The sequence below is a fragment of the Mirounga angustirostris genome, unplaced genomic scaffold (assembly GCF_029215605.1).
Source record: "Mirounga angustirostris isolate CCGP_5_RB_7025 unplaced genomic scaffold, mMirAng1.0.hap1 SCAF_3, whole genome shotgun sequence".
Taxonomy (NCBI): domain Eukaryota; kingdom Metazoa; phylum Chordata; class Mammalia; order Carnivora; family Phocidae; genus Mirounga; species Mirounga angustirostris.
Genome location: NW_026991711.1, coordinates 107828744 through 107848097, shown reverse-complemented (window position 1 = coordinate 107848097; position 19354 = coordinate 107828744). Strand labels below are relative to the sequence as shown.

At 33.4% G+C, this 19354-nt stretch overlaps 1 protein-coding gene across 1 annotated transcript in view; it reads left to right on the top strand.

Moving 5' to 3' along the window:
- LRP1B (LDL receptor related protein 1B) overlaps positions 1-19354 on the top strand; it is a 1839752-nt gene that overhangs the window by 1327292 nt on the left and 493106 nt on the right. Inside the window, exons 33-35 of the mRNA XM_045868938.3 lie at positions 1417-1561; positions 6047-6168; positions 8014-8145. Coding sequence (XP_045724894.2) covers positions 1417-1561; positions 6047-6168; positions 8014-8145 — 399 coding nt within the window. The remainder of the gene's footprint in view (positions 1-1416; positions 1562-6046; positions 6169-8013; positions 8146-19354) is intronic.

Sequence of the window (19354 nt, the reverse complement as noted above, 5' to 3'; positions counted from 1 at the left end):
ACATTTAGGATCATTTGTTCCATTTCTTTGAAAAAAGTGGGTGGTATTTTGATAGGGATTGCCTTAAATGTGTAGATTGCTCTAGGTAGCATTGACATTATCACAATATTTGTTCTTCCAATCCATGGACATGGAACGTTTTTCCATTTCTTCGTGTCTTCCTCAATTTCTTTTTTTTTTTTTTTTCTTCCTCAATTTCTTTCATGAGTATTTTATAGTTTTCTGAGTACAGATTCTTTGCCTCTGGAGCATTGGGTGTTATATGCAAACAATGAATCATGGAACACTACATCAAAAACTAATGATGTAATGTATGGTGATTAACATAACATAATAAAATAAAATAAAATAAAGAAATATAATATTAACTGGGGAAAAAAAGAATAAATGTACTGTGAAGGTAAAGACTATTTTGTTTTGTTCATATAATTAAATAACTTTAACTTCTAGGTAAAAATTGATGTGGTCCCAATCGTCATTAATTATGTTTTTCTTGAAAAGTCTAAATTGTTCAAAACCTTTATATTTATGAACTTCATTTTGAATTATTGCCTTTCCTTAAAAATTTTTAATGCATTCAACATGGAGTCTTAGAAAGAACACAATTTTTGGAGATAGGAAGACCAAATATATAAATTTGATTAAAATAGTTAATTTCTATGAATCTTAAACTCTTCATCTATAAAATGAGAATGGTAATAGATTCCTTGTAGTTTTGGTATGATAGTTTGAAATAAAATAATAATAAATGTATCATTTTCACCAGCATGCCAGCTTCTTTAAGGTCAGGACTTTTTTTTTTTTTTTTTTTTTTAATCTGTGGCACATTGCAGGGTCTCTACTAAGGGAGATATTCAATAGATGCACTCAACACATACACTGAACAGTTTACATTATTAAAATTTTGAAGGGGCATGAGCTGTGCAAAAAATATAAAAAGAGGTTACTAGGAGGAATTCAGTAGTGGGGAGTACTAATTATTAAAAACTTACATATTGCAAACAAAGAGTACAGTCTTTTTGTTTATAATTGTTGTTTGGATATTTGGTTGGATTTTACCATCCATTTACAGATACAATACAGAACTACTGTGATCATGTTTAAGTATGTAAATAATATAATATGAATTCCATATTAATTTGAATATGCTTTTATTTACATTGTGTGTCCCTTTTTCCCCCTTTTTTTAAGAAAAAGAAAAGACAAGACTGGCGAGGAGGGAGAAAAATTTAAACAATAAAATATCACTGTGGTTTTTATTTTTTAAAGAGTAAAAGTGATTTCATGGTTTCCCTTAGAAACAGAGTTTGGGACTATAATGAAAGAAATCAGAAAGTATTATACTGTAATAGCTGTTTACTGTTATTTAATAAGATGATTATCTTTTTCATAGAAGAGATCTTTTCACTTTTATAGATAAGAAACTGTGGTGGGCAGACCAAAACTTAGCTCAGCTGGGAACCTGCAGCAAAAGAGATGGAAGAAACCCCACTGTCCTGAGAAATAAGACTTCTGGTGTTGTTCATATGAAAGTGTATGATAAAGAAGCACAACAAGGCAAGTCACACTGTAATGAATTTGTGCCGCTTTTTGAATATATAATGTTCTTCTTTTTCATATTCTTTTCTCAATTCGACAATTGAAAGGTTTGTATTTTTGCTTCCAGTTAAAAAAAGGGGGGGGGGAATGCTCCTTATTACTGCAGAAGAAATGCCTTTAACGTAGGTGTATAATGAGCTTTCAAAACATTAGCAAGAGCTTCCAAGGAATCTTAATTTGTCATGTCTTCAGGGAGGTCTTATCTAGTTCTTGATTCAAAAATGTAAGAATGAAAAAAAATTCCCAGCCAAATATATACAGTGTATCATTAAGCCCAGAAACTAAATGAATGAGGGGACTTCAAATGGACTATGTCAACGTAAGAATTTCACATCCAAAAGCACTGCATTGTTTGGCTCTAAGCATTTTGCTTTTTTGTTTTGATTGTCCAAATGGTGTGCAGTGAAATGGAGTGAGAGAACTAACAGATGGTTTACATAGGTGGACTTGTCACACTGCCCAAATGGCAATTACTTTAGAGATGCCAGCCAGGACAACCCCACACCTGCTAGTCCTTTCTTAGTTTTTGCTTCATGACCCATGACATTAGCAGAACTCTTTTCCTAGAAAAAATATTCTTCTGTATTATACTTTCTTACTTTAGTCTCTGCTATGAAAATCCTTAGCTTTACATACTTTTTTTCTTAGGAAAAACATTTCAAGAAAATGTAAAGTGGCTTTCATCTGAAGGATTTGGACATATAGACCAAAACAGAGAACAGTAAGGATAGAAATAGTGAACCAAGGGGATCACTAATTCTGAAGACTGGTGACAACCATCAATCAGGCAGAATTTATTGGAGGTACCAACTGGGAGCCATACTTGCCCATCCAGAGACAAAATGAAGAACAGATTTCATGGTTGCTTTCCCTTTACAGAACATAGGCCAAATTTTAGTATGAAATCACTCCTGAAATTTCATGAAAAAAATAAATTAAAGAAAATAATTGCTTTAAAACAAACAAACAAACAAACAATGAAGTGATTACTGGGCTCCTTTCATAGTTTAGAAGACACTAATACCCAAACTCTTATGCACAAATCTTTATTTGCTCTCTGACATTCAAAATTTTTTTTTAATTTTTAAATTCTTATTTATGTATGTATGTATGTATGTATGTATGTATGTATTTTTAGAGAGAGAGAACGGGGACAGGAAGAGGAGAGGGAGAGAGAGAATCTCATGGCAGGCTCCACCCCTGAGGAGCCTTGGGGAGCCCAACCCTGAGATCATGACCCGAGCCGAAATCAAGAGTCTGGCGCTTAACAGACTGAGCCAACTAGGCGCCCCTCTGACATTTTTTAAAAAATCACTATCTATAATGAACAGGAGTGTTTTCACTAGCAGTTCTGTAATGGAAGATTTCTGTATCAAAATAAATAATTTTGCTGGCATTCAAGCCATGGGGAGTAGATTATCTAATTGAGAATAAAACGCTGGTACTCAATAAATAAAATATCATGACATTTTTGTGAATTTCAATACAATATATTTTCAAAGTATAAAAACTTACAGTGCTATGATAAAATTTAGTTCATAGTCTGTACTTACTGAGATTATATCTGAAAACACATTAGAAAATACAACAGGAGAGATATATTGTTTCCAAACAAGACATTGAAAAATATATATATTCATTTTTTTTTTCAAAATATGAACAAGCACATGGTTTGTTTGAAATTGTAAATTAATATAATTTATAGAGTTTCCCTAGATACGTACCAATAAAGTTTATTGGAGGAAAAATTTCTTATATTATGTTTGGCTCACTTTTTTTGCTCATGTTAACAAAATTTTCTTCATCTTGTAAGGGTTTGATCCTAAAGGTAGAGTTGGGTATTTTACACATTGTGAAAGTATTACTAACTTGACAAGGACCTGAATACTTAGGAATTAATGGTATAATATGACTAAGCTTAAGATTCAGTGGAAATACTATTTTTACTAAAAGAATGTGCTGATTAAATCATCTGTATTAAAGAGAATCGCATTAACAGAATCATGGCAGGTACCTTAAAAGCTTCATTAGTATGAAATATGAGCAATTTAGGATTATTTAAGGTGTTAACATTACTGCCTCTTTGGATTTCAAAGTACAATTAGCTACTTCATTTATCATTTTTGACATAGATCACTGGAGAGCTGAGACTTCTCGTTAGTCAAGTGGACTTTCTAGCTCCACTAGGGAATTGGGGCATGAGGTTTGAACATCATTCTCACTGCAAAATATTAAGCCAAGCTAGTATTTCTAACTTGCTAGATAATCACTACCTAAATTACTGTCTTTAAAAATCACTCTAATATTTTTCCTACATCAATTCTTTATTTAATAGGCAGATACTTAGTGTAAATAATGACTCATTTCATTTTTTTCCTTTTTCTCTCCTTCACTGGTAGACACTAAACAAATGATACATGAAATGTATGTTATACAACATAATTGTTAACATAGGCTAATTTTATTATTTCTCAAAAAATGAGCATGGTACAATATACTGCTATTACTGCAATTATATTTAAAAATGCACAGTTCCAGAAATTCCTTTTTCTTATTTCTTAACATATGCCTGATATCATCAAGATTATAGAACCCTATTTTTCTTTTTGTAATTTCATTCTCTTTCTGAATCTTTTTTTTTTTTTTTTTAAATTTCAACTTCCTTGTTTCCCCTTCTCTCTATTTGGTGTTTCTTCAAGCTTTCTATTAAAGCATTTCTTGTCAATCTCTTCTCAGCTTTTCAGTCTTTATAGTAGTTGAAATAAATCTATATCAAAATGCAAATTTCCATAGCTTGGCATGGCATTAATATATGTTTATATGTTTTCTATAAGATAAAATATGCATAAGGTCAGTACAGATTATTGTAAATGTGTAAATATAACTGTCTCATTAAAATAATCAGAGATCTGAAATTTCATCTTAGTATATAAGTCAGCTTGAGGAAAGGGGGAATAAATGAACTCATCTTCATTAGTTTATATAGGAGATAAAAGTAATCATTTCAACAGTTCAGGGCGACTCTAATCCTAGCATGTGGCCCTGTATAGGATGGAGGTCAGCATTGACTGAACTGGTAACTATAGGAAATGAGCAGAGAGTGTGGTAGCTCTCTTGGTGAGAAATCTCCCAAATTGAGAGTATTTCACACTTCAAAAATGACAGAACTCATGACAGCTTCAGTTGAACAATTAAATCCCATCAGACTATCTTGAATTCAGGAGATGAGAAATAATGAGCTGCATTGGTATTTTGAATTTTCCATAGAGCACTATTGACATATAGCTTTCATCATGCTTTGTAATTCTCACTGGATTTACTGCACTTCATATTAGAGCTTGAACATCCAGTAAATGGCACTGCATGTCCTAGAATAATAAAAATGTTGTAAAAATGGGATATTTAATGAACTTGCTGGATAAGATTGTAAATTACTTAATGTCACGCTACCAGCTTTAATTAGCACATTGGGCCTAAATTAGTAAATTCAATGGAACATCTTTATAGAATGCCTACCTGTGATTACCTGACTAATATTTGTCATTGCTACTACGCAGGAATAAGGAGAGTTAATATGCCAATTAATTAGATGACTCTTACGGGTGTCTTTTAAATATATTTTGGGAGAATTATGTTCCTAGGAATAGCAAAATTTATTTCCTCGCTTTCAAAAATTATTTAAATATATATATCTCCTTTCTTTTAATGGCATAATCTTTAAGTTGAGTTAGTAATATAATTTAACAGCTATTTATTTGACACATTTGGATAAAGCATTCTTGAAAAGGAAGTAACTTTAGAGTTGAAGTGAAATATCATAATAAAAAGATTTCCTAGTTTCTGTGATCTTAAAAAGCCTATGACAGTATTCTTGACAAACCAATTTCACTTGCTCTTCTGTAGCTGTGAATCTTCTCATGCATTGCCATTTGCTTTCTAAAAAACTGTTTTTTAATTATTTATTTTGAAATTTATCTTTTGAGATCTAATTGACATATAGCATTGCATAAGTTTAAGGTATATAATGGGTTGATTTGATACATTTATATATTACAATATGATTACCACCTTAGCATTAGCTAACCCCTCTATCACATCACATAATTATCATTTCTTTTTTGTGGTGAGAATAATTAAGCTCTAATCTCTTAGCAACTTTGAATTGTAATCAAAGTTTAATTGATACTATAAATTAATTATAGTATTGCTGTGTATAATCACTATGCCATGCATTAGATCTCCATTTACATTTTTGGGGGAGGGCAAACTTCAACTGCAATATGCCACTTCAAATTATTCAAGACAACAAAACATCATACTAACCACTATGAAGCAGCTGCATTTATAAATCAACAAAAGCATATTTGTTCGAATTATTGATATCAAATGATACTCTTTTTATTTTTCTTGAATATTTCTTTTGCTTGCTTTCCTCCCATGCAGGCAGCAATTCTTGCCAACTAAATAATGGTGGGTGCTCTCAGCTGTGTTTGCCAACATCTGAAACTACAAGGACTTGCATGTGTACAGTGGGATATTATCTCCAAAAGAACCGCATGTCATGTCAAGGTATAAGAGCTTGAAAATTTTAATTCTGATGCATTTACTTTATTGATGAAAATTTTAAGCAACACAAATCAGTTAAAAAATAGAAAAAATGATATTAGCTTCTTATTAGGACAATGGTTTACTGCTTAGTCTCATATATGTAGGATTGTTATTACCTAAAAAAATTTAAGTATTACTGTTCTTTAAAAGTCATAATTAGTTATTTTCTGGAACTGCAGTTTATTATCAAACTTTCAACCAAGCCCAGTAGAAACTACCTTCAACTTGAATAGGCAGGGGTTGAGGTAAAAAGCAGTGATTGATTAGTTACAATTACCATTCAATCTGAATTCAGTTATTCTTTTAACTATTTAAGAGAAAATACAAAAGACTTGGGAGGGCTTAGATTTGCTTAACCGAGAGATAAGATCACTGCCAAAGAACTGGAACCTAAATCACCCATCTTCCTATTTCATGTTTCGTGGAGTCTAGTTCTTAGTCCCAAAGAAATTTGGTTCTAGGATGATCTTTCTATCCAATGATCATAGCTTAATTTTATTTAAAAATGTTTCAATCTGGGGTGCCTCGGTGGCGCAGTTGGTTAAGCCTCCGACTCTTGGTTTTGGCTCAGGTCATGGGATTCAGCCACTGTTGGGCTCAATGCCCTCTGCCTCTTTTCCCCCACATGTGTGTGCCCACACTCTCTCTCTCAAGTAAATAAATCTTTAAAAAAAAAGAAAAAGAAAAAGAAAATATGTGTCCAAAAACATGTTTTGGCATATTAGAAAAATTCATAAACATCAGCATGCAGACTTCTGGTAGTCAGCTTTTATGTATGTGCATATTTTAGGATATACTTTTGATACTGGACCAGCGAGGTATTAGCAAAAAATAAGTACTTGGTATTTTATGGGGTTCAAAATGGTTTAAGCAGACTAACTTTATTAGAAAAACAATAGTTATGTAGCTATCTAAAATCATATATAAAATCGGGGTGCCTGGGTGGCTCAGTCGTTAAGCATCTGCCTTCAGCTCAGGTCATGATCCCAGGGTCCTGGGATTGAGCCCCGCATCGGGCTCCCTGCTCAGCAAGGAGTCTGCTTCTCCCTCTCCCACTCCCCCTGCTTGTGTTCCCTCTCTCGCTGTGTCTCTCTCTGTCAGATAAATAAAATCTTTTAAAAAAATAAATAAATAAATAAAACAAAATAAAACCATATATAAAATCAAAGATTGTTATCATATATAAGCCACAAGATAATTGGGCATTAGAAAAGAGGGCGTAAATTTTGGTTGTGAGGCCAGGTGTGTTTTCTGGAATCATCTACCTCTGTGTTTATGAAAGTATGGTTCCCAGACGAGTAGTGCTATCACTAGCTGGAAACTTTTCAAAAATTTAAATTATCAGGCCCCTGGAATGGGGGCTTCAGTAATCTGTGCTTTTTTTTTTAATTTTTTTTAAGATTTTTATTTATTTATTTGAGAGAGAGAGAATGAGAGACAGAGAGCTCGAGAGGGAAGAGGGCAGAGGACGAAGCAGACTCCCTGCCGAGGAGGGAGCCCGATGCGGGACTCGATCCCAGGACTCCAGGATCATGACCTGAGCCGAAGGCAGTCGCTTAACCAACTGAGCCACCCAGGCGCCCAGTAATCTGTGTTTTAACAATCCTTCTAGGACATGATGATGCACACTCAAGTTTGAGAACCACTAACTTATCTACCTTTCAACTAGTCAGAAGTGTAGTATGCAATTAAAAATTTTTAAAAAGGCCAAGAAATATGTTTTATGAAACAAATTAAGAATGTTCAAAATAATGCTAGTAGAATGACTTTAATTTTAAATATTCATTCCCCACCCCCCCATTTTAGGTATAGAGTCATTTCTTATGTACTCTGTTCATGAAGGAATCAGGGGAATACCTCTGGAACCAAGTGACAAAATGGATGCATTGATGCCTATATCAGGAACTTCATTTGCTGTTGGGATAGATTTCCATGCAGGTAAATAGCTTTTTATTCATAATTTATGTATGATGTTTTTACTTGATTTATTATACATGATGGAAACCTTTCCCTCTGTACTCTGATAGTCAAGATGAGGAATAAGAAAGCAAATTAGTAATGAATTTTTAAGCCTAATACAAATTGTTCTAAATATGTTTTCCTGAAAAAAAAACAAGTAAAAATTTCCTAAAGTATAGCATTTTAATTGCCAGTGCCTTAAAACGCCATGATTGGCATTTGGTTGCTTCATTTTTATTTGTATTTTTTTAAGTGACACTTTTACTTTTATTCAACTATAGATATAAATATATACAAAACATTTTGATTGATTATATACTTAAAACATAATCTAATTTAAAATATTTCCAGAATGATTATCTATTCTAATATAGGTAGTAGCAAATGAATCCAAATAACAAGGAAACAGTTATAAATGCTGTGCCATTTAAATTACTTTTGAATACGGTATGTATCATTTTGGAGTAAGATTTTACCTTTTCTTCTTCTTTTAGCAAACAGTGAAAGAAAGCAAATTCGATGCTAACATTTTCCTGTGGCTAAAATAAATGTATGATTGGAAACTGATGGTAGACACTGTCCAATTTATTTGAAGTAAACATGTTTTCATGTGGGTGTGCTAATTGCTAAATTCAGACTTAGTATAAGCATTAGATATGCTTCTGGTATTTATAGTCAGATCTATCATTCTACACTTGTGTCTAAACTTATAAAAGCAAGTCTCTCTACTTCTCCTCAAGCTAAATCATATGCTTCTCATATTAATGTTTTAGTGCTGAAGATGTACATGTATGTTTACAGTATTTTTTTACTACTTGTGAAGACTTAATTCTATCTAATGTTAAAAAGCAAGTAGTTCTTTGATTTATAATCTTAAAAAAAATCTTCACGCATCAGCCTGTGGAATTCTGGTTGTAAGCTTATTTTTTTCCCCTCAGCTCTAACACATTTTGTTTAATCATGTGTTAATGATATTCCTGGCTACAATTTAATGAATTACTGGGGATCTTCACAAACATTTCAAAGATGACTTTTCTTAAGTAAATTATTTTGTACTAAATGTTTGGAATCATATACAGGCCAAACTTCCTACATTTTTAAAAGGACCTTTCCTAAAAGGAAATTCAGACAAATACAGTGTATTTTGTTGAACAATAGGTAAATTTTGCCAAAATCACAATGTGATTTTTGATCAAGCAAGGCTGTTTGATCAAACCTCATTATACACCGAAGGCTCACTACCCTACCATGCATAATCTACCCTGCCTCTTAATTACATGCATCTTATTCTTTAGAATTTCATCATATAGGATTTAGTAAGTACAAAACTAAGAAAACTTGAACTTCTTGAAAAGATGTTGTGTATGTATGCATATATTTTTAGTAAGTAAACATAATCCCTTCTTTTAGCTGTTATAACATATTTGATTCTTTTAAAGAGTTCATAATGATTTTTGAAAGTATTTGGAAAATTTCTGTGAGGTACGATATTAAAACATTTGGTGGTATAAATGTCCTGGTTAGATCATTAGTAAATCTCTTTTTTCTTATGGGTAGACTGATTATGTGCATAAATTGAATTCACTCTCTGAGGCTTTATACTGGCCCTGAAATGGTTAAGTTTCATATAATGTACTACGACAAAGGATATTTTTATTTGCAGAGAATAGTACTCTCCCTATTTCTAGATTTCCAATAATTATTGATACCATAATAAAATTATTTTGCATCAGATAGTTTTTCCCCAGAGAAACTACTGGTTGTTAGTCAAAACTTTGTGCTCTTCATATCATATCTACGATATTTTTAAATTCAATTCCTAGGAAGAAATTGTTTTTAGAAAATCTATTTCTTCTTCTAAATGTAAAAGGATGTAAGCATATGGAATAGTCATACAAAATTAGAATGTTCAAGAATGTATTAAAATCCCTATTGTTGATCGGAAAACAGCAATGCAAAACTTGCTTTGAAATCAGAGGGTTGGAGACCTAGGCTAGTAAAACGTATAGTAGGAAGAGGTAAGACTTTTGCAACAACTCAGATTCTGGTGCCGGTTCACCCTCTTACTACCGTGTGATGTTGTGTAAATTACTTGATATTTCTGAGGCTCAGCTGCCTCACTTTTGGGGGTATGGGACTATTAAGATTAATGTATACAAATGTTTGACTCAGTGCTATGGGAGCTATGAAAGTAGTAGTGATACCAAATAATAAAAAGTAATAAATTGTAAAAATTTGCATGTGTGATATATGTGTGTGTAATATATATATTTACAAACATGCCCTGGAAGCTATATTTCAACTTTTAATTAGCGAAGATTTCCTTTTCTGTTCTCTGGACTGATACTATACTTTCTGTTCAGTGACCTGCATAGAATAGTTGTTTCTTAACTTCTTGGGGACAGAGAGAGTAGGTTAGTAAAATTCCCTAATAAAGATGAACTTGATTATGATGATAAGGAACAGTAGGGAGAGCAGATATTTAAAGATTAAAAAATATTGCCAGTTATTTGAAGTCATTAAATATAAACGTAGGAGGCCAGGAGACAGTGCGTAGATAAGGAACAAGTAAAATACTAATGATGATGATGGCAGTGGTGGTAATGAGAGCCGCCAGCCACTTCTGCCCATACCTTTCGTGCTTCCGTCTATTTTACAGTCTGATTCTTTACTAATTGTGTTTTATGAAAATGTATTAGGATCAGAATAAGTGTCAGCCACTTGATTTATGATACCATTATAGACAATATATAAGCTCTGTGGCTTTATTGAGTGAAGTCGCTTCAGGGAAGAAGGAAGGAAAATGTCTAGATTGCTCCTGAGCGAGGTAGAGAAACCAATTTGGGGGGCATCAACTTTTTTTTTCTTTTTCACCACGGCCGTTATGTTTTACCTGATGATAAGTTCTTCCACTATTAGTTCTCTTTGCAGATATTCTATTTCCTCTTTTTTCATTAATGGACATTCACCTCTGTGAATCCCTACTTTAGGATCAATCAAAGATAAAGATGACAGAATGGAAGGGCACAGAAGCTCCTTATTCTAAACAACAATGACAAACCAAACAAAACTCTCCCATTACAATAAGGAGAGGGTGTGAAGGAGAATCTTTTCTTGAGTATAACCATCATAATTTATGTCATAGTATTTTATTACCACAGTTTTACAGGGATAAATACATTGTTCAAGCCTGTGCATTTCATGAGGATTAACAGATCTCAGTCCTGCTGGGTTTTGGTCTTAATGAATTAAAGTTTTCTGCAGTGAAAGGATTTCTTTCACCAGATGAGGCAATTCTGGATAGTATCCACAGGAAAAAGAAGACCCTGTGGCTAGATTTAACATGTTCAAAGCATTTTTATCACTTCACTGGAAAAGTCCCATTCCACTGGAAAAAAAATAAGCTTTGAAAATCCTTGCCCGCTGGGTGATATTCCTCCTGATGAATGAATATTGAATTTGATGCTTTAAAGATATGTTTTAGTTAGGAGAAATACCTTCAAAACAAAGCCCATTGCCCCAGTTAGTAATGTGATCTTCAATAAGTAATGCTCTATCCAGTCTTCCGCTCCCCTGCCTTGAGGATATTTATACTTTTTTATAATAATCACTTAATAGGATATTGCTTGAAGAGAGAGGAGATTCTATTCAGAGAATGGTTATTATTATTATGTTTTTTTTTTTTTGGAAAGTAGTCACATTTATTGTAAAGAGACTTTGCAGTGTGGAGTGGCACATACAAGATCTTTCAGAGAATGATAATTTATCCGCAAATTTCAAGCTTATATTCTTTTTTTCATCTTTTATCTTTTTTGTTCAAATTTGAGTCATCCAACTCAATATTAACAAATGTTGATTATGATCTACCAGGTGGAGAGTATCACAGCTAAGTTGCTGTAGAGAAAAAAAGATAAACAAGGAATAGTTTCTGAGGTAATGCATGTATGGATGATTTGTAGGGTTTTTTGTTTGTTAGTTCTGTTTTTTAAGAGAGCATCAAAGGGCTATTATTTGGATGTCATTGCTTGGCATTTACCATGGGGAATATTTTAATGCCTTTTTACACCATCACATAGTGATCTGGCTATTAAGACAATAAAAACACTGAAAGAACTTGTCCTTATAACTTCTATTCAAACCCATGGAGGGGCACCTGGGTGGCTCAGTCATTAAGCGTCTGCCTTCGGCTCAGGTCATGATACCAGGGTCCTGGGATCGAGCCCCGTGTCGGGCTCCCTGCTTAGAGGGAAGCCTGCTTCTCCCTCTCCCACTCCCCCTGTTTGTGTTCGCTCGCTCACTGTCTCTCTCTGTCAAATAAATAAATAAAAATCTTAAAAAAAGAAAAAAAACATGGAATGTACAACACCAAGAGTAATCCCTAATCTGAACTATAGGTCCTAATATAAACTATGGATATGCCAATTTAGGTTCATCAGTTGTGACAAATGTACCACTCTGGTATGAGCTGTTGGCAGTGGGGGATGTGTATGTGTATGTGCATGTGTATGAGAGGGAAAAGCACATGGGAGTTTTCTGCTCAATTTATCTGTGAATCTAAAACTGTTCTAAAAAATGAAGTCTATTAATAAAATAAAGCAAAGGAGAATATATGAAAAAATACCTTTGCCACATTTACACATTTGAATATCACCTATTTACATGAAATAATCTCTCCTTAATATTTCCACAACATTTACATATATTGTTGAATGTTAGAACTAGAAGAAACATTTGATACCATGTAGTAGCATTCCCTCATGTTGCAGATAAGGAAACTGGAACCCAGAGAGATCAAGAGGTTGTATGGTAATTAAGTATCCTACTTCCAGTTCTTTACACTACGCCATCTTATACCTGTAAAAACTGAAACAAAATTTTATTTGAACATTGTTGGCATTACTGGATAAACTACATTGCACTGGTGCAAATTTGTGCTTGTGGAAGATCATATTTTATTTTGATTCATATACTAAATCATTGAATTATGTGACCTTAAACGCATTTAAGAATTGAAGCAGGTGATACTCAAGTGAGAGTCTCTTCTTTTCCCTAGAGGCTTAGAAGACAGCTATTCACAAAATTTTTTTTAGTAACCATTTTGTCACCAAACAACGCCACAGAAGAATTATAGAAGGAATTCTTTGTATGTCAGTAAAAGCAATAGCTTAAGAAATATAATACTGTTGCTTTGGGACATTTTTTCAATTTTATGAAAAGCATTTCCTTGGCTACAAAATGAATTTTTAGGACTGGTTCATTTCTTCTTGTTCTTGTGACAGTGAACCAATACTACTTTGTGTTGTCATTTCAAACTTGCTTCAAGACTGTATTTTCAAATCATGTGAGCAGCTTGTACGTATTTGTAGATAGTCAAGTCCGGTATATCTTTCAAGAGGCAAAGTAGTAACTACCACAAGAAAACAAAAACTTCAACAATCCTCAGAGACAAATATCATACATAGATAAGGAACTATAGGTTAAACAAATTATTGTATATATCTCACAAATCATTTTTGGATAATTTCTAAACTCAAAACATAAACAGACAGCTTTCTCGGCATCTGAACTCCCTAGAGGTTACTGGAAACCAAAAGCCCAGAAGATGCACAATGATTACCTGCTAAGATTAAGACTTTGGTCAACTTATTTGGGATTTATATTATTCTCTCTGTCATTGAGAGAATCACGGAAGCCAAGTCGCATGAAAACATCTCACTCGGGCGTTAGCACTCCTCATGAAAGTAAAATGTGTCAACACCAACTTTAGATAAATTCACGTGAAGCACATACGTTCTGTGTTTGGGCACCTTTCTTTTTCCCTCCCCTGAGTCAACATATGCTGTTATATTTTTTTTAGCGGCTCGGGATTCTTTTCAGCGGAGCTATGTTCATATTTGATACTCTAATATATCCTTATACTCTTTTCCTTATCAAAACTGAGTTACCATGAAACCTATTCTCAAAAGGCCTAGCTATACTAATTCATAGTAAATTATTAATAGCTGCTAAGAGATTTACAAGTTATCTTACTAAGTGTGTTTGAGCAAAGCACAGTATCTTAACCCAATACCATAAATACAACTAAAGCACCACTAAAGAGATGTGAAGAATGTATTTTTTAGATAAGTCAGTTTTCTGGATGTTTTTCAGATTTCTCTGTACTCTGATTCTTAGACAATACACTGCTACCTGCTTATCCCCAGAAACTCAGTCCTGGATATGCTGACAGGTCAAATGATAATGTTGAGGTCTCCTTTAGCTCAGGTACGTTGATCCCATTAACACTGTTAATTATGACCTTAAAAAAGTGCTTTTAACCTTGAAAAAGTATCTTTCCCCTATTTTAAGAAAACCAATAATACGTTAGTCTATTTTTCTTTTTGACACCCTTTAAAAAAAAATAAAGAGCTATGATTCAGTTTCTGAGATTATCGATCATTAGTTTTTAATCAAGTAGACAATTTTCTAGTTAATAGAGAAAAATGGAAGTTATTTCATTGATTTTGACTAGTTATAAACAGTAGATCTTTAATTCCTTTTTATCATTTGGCCTTTTTCTTATCTAGAAGCAATCATTAGTAAGTGTAGTAAGCAGATCCTTTGAGGTGTAAGTAAGCAGATCCCTTGGGATGTAGTAAGCAAATCCTTTGAGAAGAATAAAGAACTAATTATTTCCATGAATTCCTTACTACTTTTAGAACAAGGACTTGGCTGAAGTAGAAAGACTAGAAATGGAATTAATCACCCACAGTGGGTTAGGAATAAGAAGTTTTAGGAAGAAAAAAAATTAAAATAACGTTAAAAAAAAAAAAAAAACAACACCTTAACATTTATTGAACACTTAGTGCATTGCAGGAATACGGTTAGAAAACTTTTTTTGTATTTACGCTGTTTAATTCATCAAAATAATCCGTTGAGGTAGGTGGTATTTCCATTCTAACAGTGAAGAAAGTGGGTTTGGGGATAAAAGATGGAGACAAGGGAGAGTTTGTTACTTCAAAATGCCCAAATGCAATTCTGCATTTGGGATTTGCATTTGAGTTTTTGCCCTTGAGAGTGACATAAACCATGAATTGAATAACCAGTAGTGAAGTAACCAACATCAGAACCCTGATAATTTCCTATGAGAATTGTTGTCCTATTGCAATGATGATTGGGAAAAATATTTGACAGACAGTTTCAGGATTTGGAGTTTGGGGGAATGATGATAATATAGTCACCAAGTATAGGAGTGCCCCTGCTAAACTTAGGGACAGAAGACTAATAGTACAGCCTCATCTGAGAGGTGAGCAAGGGAAATGATGATGATCATTACTAAAAGGAGAAGGGGAAGAAGAAAGGAAAAAATAATAATTTATCCCACCATATTTGTATTATTTATCGTTGCATAACAAATTACCAAAATTTAGCAACTTGAAGCAATACACATTTATTATCTTATAGTTTCTATGGGTCAGTTTATGAGGCTGCAATCAAGGTGTTGGCTGGACACCTTGTTGTGGTCGCCTCAGGAGGCTCAACTAAGGAGAATTTGCTTCCAAGTTCACATGGGTGTTGGCAGGATTGAGCTCCTTGTGGGCTCTTTGACAGAGGGTCACAGTTCCTCACTGAATACTGACTTCAGTTTCTTATCATGTGGGCCTCTCCACAGGGCAGCTCACAGCATTATTGCTACCTTCCCTTAGAACTAGTGAACAATACAATGAGAAATGGCACACACAAAATGAAAGCCAGACCTTTTATAACCCAATCTCTGAAAGGATATCTCATCACATTTGGTACATTCTATTTATTAGAAGCTAGCAACTAGATTCAGCCCACACTCACAGGGAAAGGATTAAAGAAGGGACTCAATACCCGGTGGTGGGGATCATTGGTGGGTACATGAGGGGCTGTTTATCACAGAATTATAGATGTTTTATCCATGTTATCACCACATATTATTGTCTAAGAGATAAATTTTGATGGTTGGTTCAAGTTCTCAGTGATGTTACTGTATGGGTAACTTCTGTATTATGGCTTAAATCCTTCAAGAAAAGCCGGCAACTCCCTCCAACCCCCCTTTACAGTTTTTGACCAGTGTCTGGGAAAGTCTTCAGGTAATATTACTTACACTAAATCTTCTACCGACAACTCTCTGGCACAAAAGCTCTTTAAGAAAAGCTCTTTTAAGAAAATTCTTAGAACTGTCTAGGATTGCCTGGGGGATACGAAGGTGTGTAACACGAACAGAATTATTAGTGTAGTTACTTTCTTTTTTGTCACCAATGCAGGCTAAGTGTTGACTGATGTTAACTACACTTAGAATGAGTTCTAGCATTGCATCAAGTGTCCCTTTCCAGAGATTTGTGGCCAGACAGGGAGCTCTGAAGTAGTTGGCAACAATTGCCAGTTCTTTATGCCTAGCATGGTGCACAAGAGCAATTACGCAAGGATATCCTTCTTCCAAGGATAGCATATTATCTCCCATCATTTGCTATGAGTAAAACATTCTGTCAGTGAATTCATCTGGGACTATGTTGAGAAACAAAGTTGATTGCTTTAGCTTAGAAGTTTACTTGTTTTATTTATTTATTATTTAATTTTACTGAGGACTGAATGAGAGGAGCTAGATATAAATTAAATAGGAAAAAAACTCAGATAGAACCAGAAATGGAACTTGATTGTGAGTATATTAAATATTAGGGTAGATTATTTAAGGGTTATGACTTTCTGGCTCTGGAGTATTTTAAAGAGTTAAAACAAACAAACTCACTCTTCTGAATAATGATGTCTCTGGGTTTCTTCCAGCTTTTTGACTATTAAACTTCCAGTATTAACAGCTTCAACAGTAATACCCTATAAGCTGTTTTTTAAAAACCATCTATTTTCTTAGTCAATAGTCATTAAAACCTTTGTGAACAAAATCAGAATTAGACTGGCATAGTGTGAGCATAGAAAGTAGACTGTGTTATAGGATCTGTTCTTTTCTTCAAGGGAAAAACAAATGTTGACAGGGAGATCCCGTTTTGGTTGCTGCTTCCTTTACAAATTAAATATTAAGATACTAAAAAGAACTGGTGATTTCACAGTAATCCAAGGTTCTAACTATATAAGAAAAGTTATTTTCTAAATTCTGAATAAAAGGATTCAAAAATTTTATTTCATTACCTACATTATTCTGTAATCAGAATAATATTAGTAAGGATAAGAACTAAGATTTATTGGTTATTCTTATCAATAACCTTATTTAAATTGTGACTCTAGCCTTATTTTTTTTTCCATTCACTGTTCTCCCTTAATACTATTTTAGTGATAAAATAACTGATATTTTGATCTCATTTGGCTCAGATTGAATTTATAGATACAGTACAGTATACCAATGAGTATATTTGCATACTCAATTATTCTCAATGTTCATGTGAAACCCTATTAACTCAAAATAGTGATGATTGAATGAAAAAGTAGACATCTACCAGCTCAATCATTAAATATTATTAAAATGTGTTTGAGGAGTAATCGTCATTAGTTCAGCAAACATTTATTGATGGCAGATCTCAATCTATAAGTAAATAAATGCCTTTGTTTAAAAATTCTTTATTAAAATTGTATATTATGGGAAATTAGGAAACATGATACAAAATTGAAATAAAAATCACCACTACTACTACTACATAGACAGCAACTATTAATATTTTGGCATATTAATCTTTTATATCATTTTGTTTTCTTTTTTCTTTTTTTTAAAGATTTTATTTATTTATTTGAGAGAGAGAGAGTGAGTGAGAGAGCGAGAGAAAGCATAAGCAGTGGGGGGAGGGAGAAGCAGGCTCCCCATTGAGCAGGGAGCCTAACACAGAGCTCAATCCCAGGACCCAGGGATCATGACCTGAGCCAAAGGCAGAGGCTTAACCGACTGAGCCACTCAGGGACGCCTTGTTTTATTTTTTCATCATAATAAGTGTACTCTTTAAGTCCCAAACCCCTATTTCCCCCATTGCCCCCATCCACTTCCCCTCCGATAACCATTAGTTTGTTCTCTATAGTTAAGAGTCTGTTTCTTAGTTTCTCTCTCTCTTTTTCCTTTGCTCATTTGTTTCTTAAATTCTGCATATAAGGGGGATCATATTGTGGCATATTGATATTTGTGCTATGTTGTTTAAATACAAATTAAAATTATCATTGATAACATTTTGTCTTTCTCCTTTTACTTACCATTCTAACAAGAACACTGCTATGTTATGATTAACAATCTATAAATACTGCTTTTGACAGGAGTACATTATTATAAAATGTGGATAACATTAGTTTTTGACTTTTCCAATATTTTTGGACATTTTGATCATTTTCATGTTTGGGCTGTAATTCTTTTTCAGCATTTGTGTTAACTCCTCAAACTCAAATTTCCTTTTTTTTTTAGTTAACAACTTCTTATAACTATTATTTACATACCATGGAATCCATGTGTTTAAAGATTAACAAATCAGTGGTTTCGGGTATATTCACAGAGTTGTGCAACCATCACCAATATTGAATTTTAAAACATTATCATTAACCTAAAGGGAAACTTCATACTCATTGGTAATTCTCATATTTCTTTCAATTTGTATGTCTTAAGGGAAGCACTAATCTACTTTCTGTCTCTACCGATTTGCTTATTCCAGACATTTCATACGAACGGAATCATATGATATGTGGTCCTTTGTGATTGAATTCTTTTACTTAGCATAATGTTCATTCATGTTGTAGCATAAACCAGTACTTCATTATTTTTGGGGGGGGGCAGAATTATATTTGATTGTATGGATATATCACCTTTTATTATCCATTCATCAGTTGATGGACAATTTGAGTTGTTTCTACTTTTTTAACTATTGCAAATAAAGCTTCCAGGAACATTCAAGTGCAAGTTTTGGTGTGGGGATTTGTTTTCATTTTTCTTGGGCATATACGTAGCAATGAACTTGATAGTTTGCCAAATGACTCTTCAAGTGTCTGCATGCCCTGGAAATGTGATGTGGACGTTGTATTTCTTCTAGTAGGCTTGCATATGGGCTAGTCTTTCTTACATCTTGTAGAATGGTGATGATCAAACATAATGTTAATTGCTAATACATACACAACTCCTTGCTTCTACTTAGAAATATTCTTTTGTAATTCAAAGTTATTTGCAGCATCATCCATTCATATGTGATTAAAAAAACAATCT